This window comes from Hyalella azteca, unplaced genomic scaffold (genome assembly GCF_000764305.2).
Source record: "Hyalella azteca isolate HAZT.00-mixed unplaced genomic scaffold, Hazt_2.0.2 contig7240, whole genome shotgun sequence".
Lineage (NCBI taxonomy): Eukaryota > Metazoa > Arthropoda > Malacostraca > Amphipoda > Hyalellidae > Hyalella > Hyalella azteca.
The window spans coordinates 1-3,632 of NW_025937368.1; the positions used below are offsets into that span (position 1 = coordinate 1).

The 3,632-nt window shown below is 36.0% G+C and overlaps 1 protein-coding gene across 1 annotated transcript; it reads right to left on the reverse strand.

Annotated features, from left to right (window-relative positions):
- Nucleotides 1–603: 603 nt before the first annotated feature.
- LOC108679375 (calpain-C-like) lies at nucleotides 604–3,256 on the reverse strand (the record flags this gene model as incomplete). Its single annotated transcript, XM_047881181.1, has 4 exons — nucleotides 604–1,006; nucleotides 1,318–1,490; nucleotides 2,208–2,326; nucleotides 3,143–3,256. Coding segments are annotated over 4 exons (411 nt in total), but the record flags the coding sequence as incomplete, so codon positions are not given.
- Nucleotides 3,257–3,632: the final 376 nt, after the last annotated feature.

Sequence of the window (3,632 nt, forward strand, 5' to 3'; positions counted from 1 at the left end):
CATACGAGCAGCCGGCAAAACACCAACTAATATACTACTTTTTTAGTTAATGCAGGCATTTCCCGAACAACAGTAAGACTTATTTAAATTCCTGTCTGCAATCGCAGAAAACATAATAATAAATTCTAGTTAGTGCATCTATTTGGTGGGTAACAAAGCTAGTCATATCGATGGTGAGCGACGTAGGCAAGCCAGTCTTTGAGATGGCAGACGACCTGTTAGTTCATTGCTAATTGGCGATAAGCATATTGAACCTAATTTACTATTTAATTTTGGCTTTACTTGACTAATAAAAGTGTTTTCTAGGAACATATGTTTAAGAATGTTTGATGTGTTTTTAACAAACGCTTCTAATATTATTATAATAATTTTCGTTCGTCACCACCACCATCATTCGCATTCATCAGCGCATTATTAGGTCATATTCTAAACGGTCATAAATTTGAGCCTGAAAAGGTATACGGAAGAAAAAGTATTCCTGCGGAAGTAGACCTTGATGATATGAATCCGGCATGAATCCTGCCAATCAATATCTACTAAGAGAAGCATCCATTAAATATCCATCAGGAGATTTTGAAATGAATAACTACTACATTGAATTTTTTTCAGGTGTGTACTAATATTTGATGTCGATTTTCCCATATTTGGAGTGCAACAAATCAATTCGTCTACGATTTGGAGAAGTATCGCATTTCTGTGCTCATTCAACCCACACATTATCGAGCGATATTTCGTCGATATTCACTAATACATTTCGCCCATATCATTGTGAATAAAAAATTGTGTAAATTTCTGCAAATTATATTTTTCATCCCATAGGCGATTCTCCTTCCAATCACAGATCCAGACTCTACGAGTCCTGACATTATAAAAAATGATGAATTTTCAACGCAATAACAATAGTAAAAATAATATTAATTTTATAATAAGAAAGTTGTAAAGGATACGTCCATAGTTAAGATGATCTGTCGGCAGATGTCCAGACTAGCGCAGCTCTTGATTTAATCTGAAAAGAAATATAACACTTCGGTTCAACGCACGATAAACTGTAAAATCTTTTTGAATTTCGAAGTGAACACTTATCAAAGTATTCGAGAATAATGGAAAAATCTTGCTCATGAGCAGAAAATTATCTGATGACTGTAATATATTCCGACAACTCAGTATATATACATCGAACATCGCCCAACTCACCATCAGAACACTGGCAGACTCGCTATTAGNCATCACAAGTGTCCGCCTCTCCATTACAAGTGTCCGCCCCACCATTACAACACTCACCATTACAAGTACCCCCCTTACCATTACAAGACTCACCATTAGGTAAGCAGGCCTCCAGCAGTTCATGGAGCTGGAAGGCGTTCACTGTTCTGTGTTCATCAGCGACCTGCAGGAACACTGCCTGGTACTGTAGGATACTTTTGCTCTCCAGCGCACTGCGGGACTGTGTCACCGCAGGCTTCACCAGGCTTGGTGTCGTGTCTACTAACCTGCGCACGAATAATAATAAAAATAATTTAAAATTTGTCATAATTAACTTGCAAACGAAATTCTTGTTGTGTCCAATAAACTGCACATCAAAATTTTTTGAACTGACGGAAGATTTAATCGCAGCTATTGAGCATACAATTCGTAAATTTAGTAAATTTAAAGAAAAAATAAATAACTTGAATGTCCTGATGAATTTTGACGATGACAGGAGACAGGACAAAATAGTGAATGAGAATTATTCTCGGCGGGACACAATCAAAAATGCAATAAAGATCAACTTCTGCCGACTATACTGACTTCGTCTTTAAGCTTCATTCGCAGTTTATTTGTCTTATACTAATCCTAGCTTCGTTTTAATCGTCTTTGAGCTTCATTGTAAAAAAATTACGTCTTAATAGTAGATTAAAACAGTATTTATCTACAATATCTCACATAACTTTAATGGCTTTAGACGATTACACCTTCAAAACGTTTTACAAATAATGAGATATGAACTGTTAATTACATATATTAGGATAATATATAAGCATAATATCTGACTTAAGTTTAATGGTTTTAGACAAATAAAGAGAAATGCACAATTAATTATATATATTAAGAGAATATTTAAGCAGAATATATGACTTAACTTTAATGGGTTTAGACAAATGTTGATATATGAACAGTTAATCAGTTAATTACATATATTAAGAGGATATTTAAGCATAATATCTGACTTGAGTTTAATAGGTTTAGAAGAGTAGACGCGTAATGTGAAGGCGGCCTCCTCGCCCGCCTCGAAGGTGGTGGGCAGCAGCACGAAGCTGCCCTGCTCCAGCTGCACGCGCTCGCTTACCTGGCCCGGGGGAATGTGGTTCAAAACCATGAGTAAAACATAGTAATGATCTAATAAAAACCCAGTCTACCAAGGTTCCTCTTAAAACCTAGTAATGATCTAATTAAGCCCAGTCTACCAAGGTTCCTCTTAAAACCTAGTAATGATCATATTACAACCCAGTCTACTAATGATCTAATTAAAACCCAGTCCACCAATGATCCTCTTAAAACCCAGTCCGTCAATGGCCGATGTAAAGTATTCGTAGGTATACAATATATACAATTGAAGTATCTAGAAGTAAACTATATATACTAACTATATAAACCGTATATTTTTCCTGAGAACGTCGTGGCGGATCAAGGAGGCGCTTGCCTGCGTTGCCATTGAAACATAAAAATTAAGGCAATAAAATAAGCTCAGGAGTTTTTGGCCCGTAGTGAATACGATAACAAAATTGAGAGGCGATGAGTCACGCTGTTTTTGGTTGAAAATTCTTGCGAAATTGAGAACAAAATGTTCCATTTTCCTATTTTTTTCTTCGTGGCAGTTGCATCACTGAGCGAGACCTAGTTTAGCCACAGTCAAGTGGCATGTAAGTTAAAAGCATTTAAAATAAGAGGAAAACCTTAAAGAGAAATTGATTATTGATACAAGTTCAGTGCAAATCCAGTAAGAGAAAGTTACGGGATATCGTTAGTTTATCTAAATTGACTAAAGCTGAACAGTGATATTACTTAGTGGAGAAAAAAAATGATAATAACTAATAATAACAAAAAAATGAATAATAAATCCAAATATTAACTAAAAGGATTGGTTAGTTTATATTTATCGCACCTGTCGGCTGTTGCTGTACTGGGAGTTAACGAGCGACTTGTTCTTCTTAAAAAAACTTCGATTGATGCAATCAACTCCGCCCTTAGGCACCGGGTACCCTGTGAACCCGATGACCTGCGTGCAAGATAATAGTACTTATAATATATTAATACTTGTAAGATATTAATACTTGCAAGATATTAATACTTGCAAGATAATGATACTTGCAAGATAATGATACTTGCTAGATATTAATACTCAGAGAAATAAGAGTGACTTTGTCCAAATATCAATCCACTTCCTCTCTGCACGACACAGTTTGACCCGATATATAAGCTAGGGGGTGAAAGTGTTACGTCCGCTCTCTGCTCGAGTTGTAGGCAAGAAAGTATGTCACTTTTTGGATAACATGACCCATTCGTTTTTTTCGTGTATACCGTAACGTAGAGGGGTGCATTCCCATTTGAGCGTTCATGCTGAAACGTCACTAGGTTATTAATCAATAATCAAT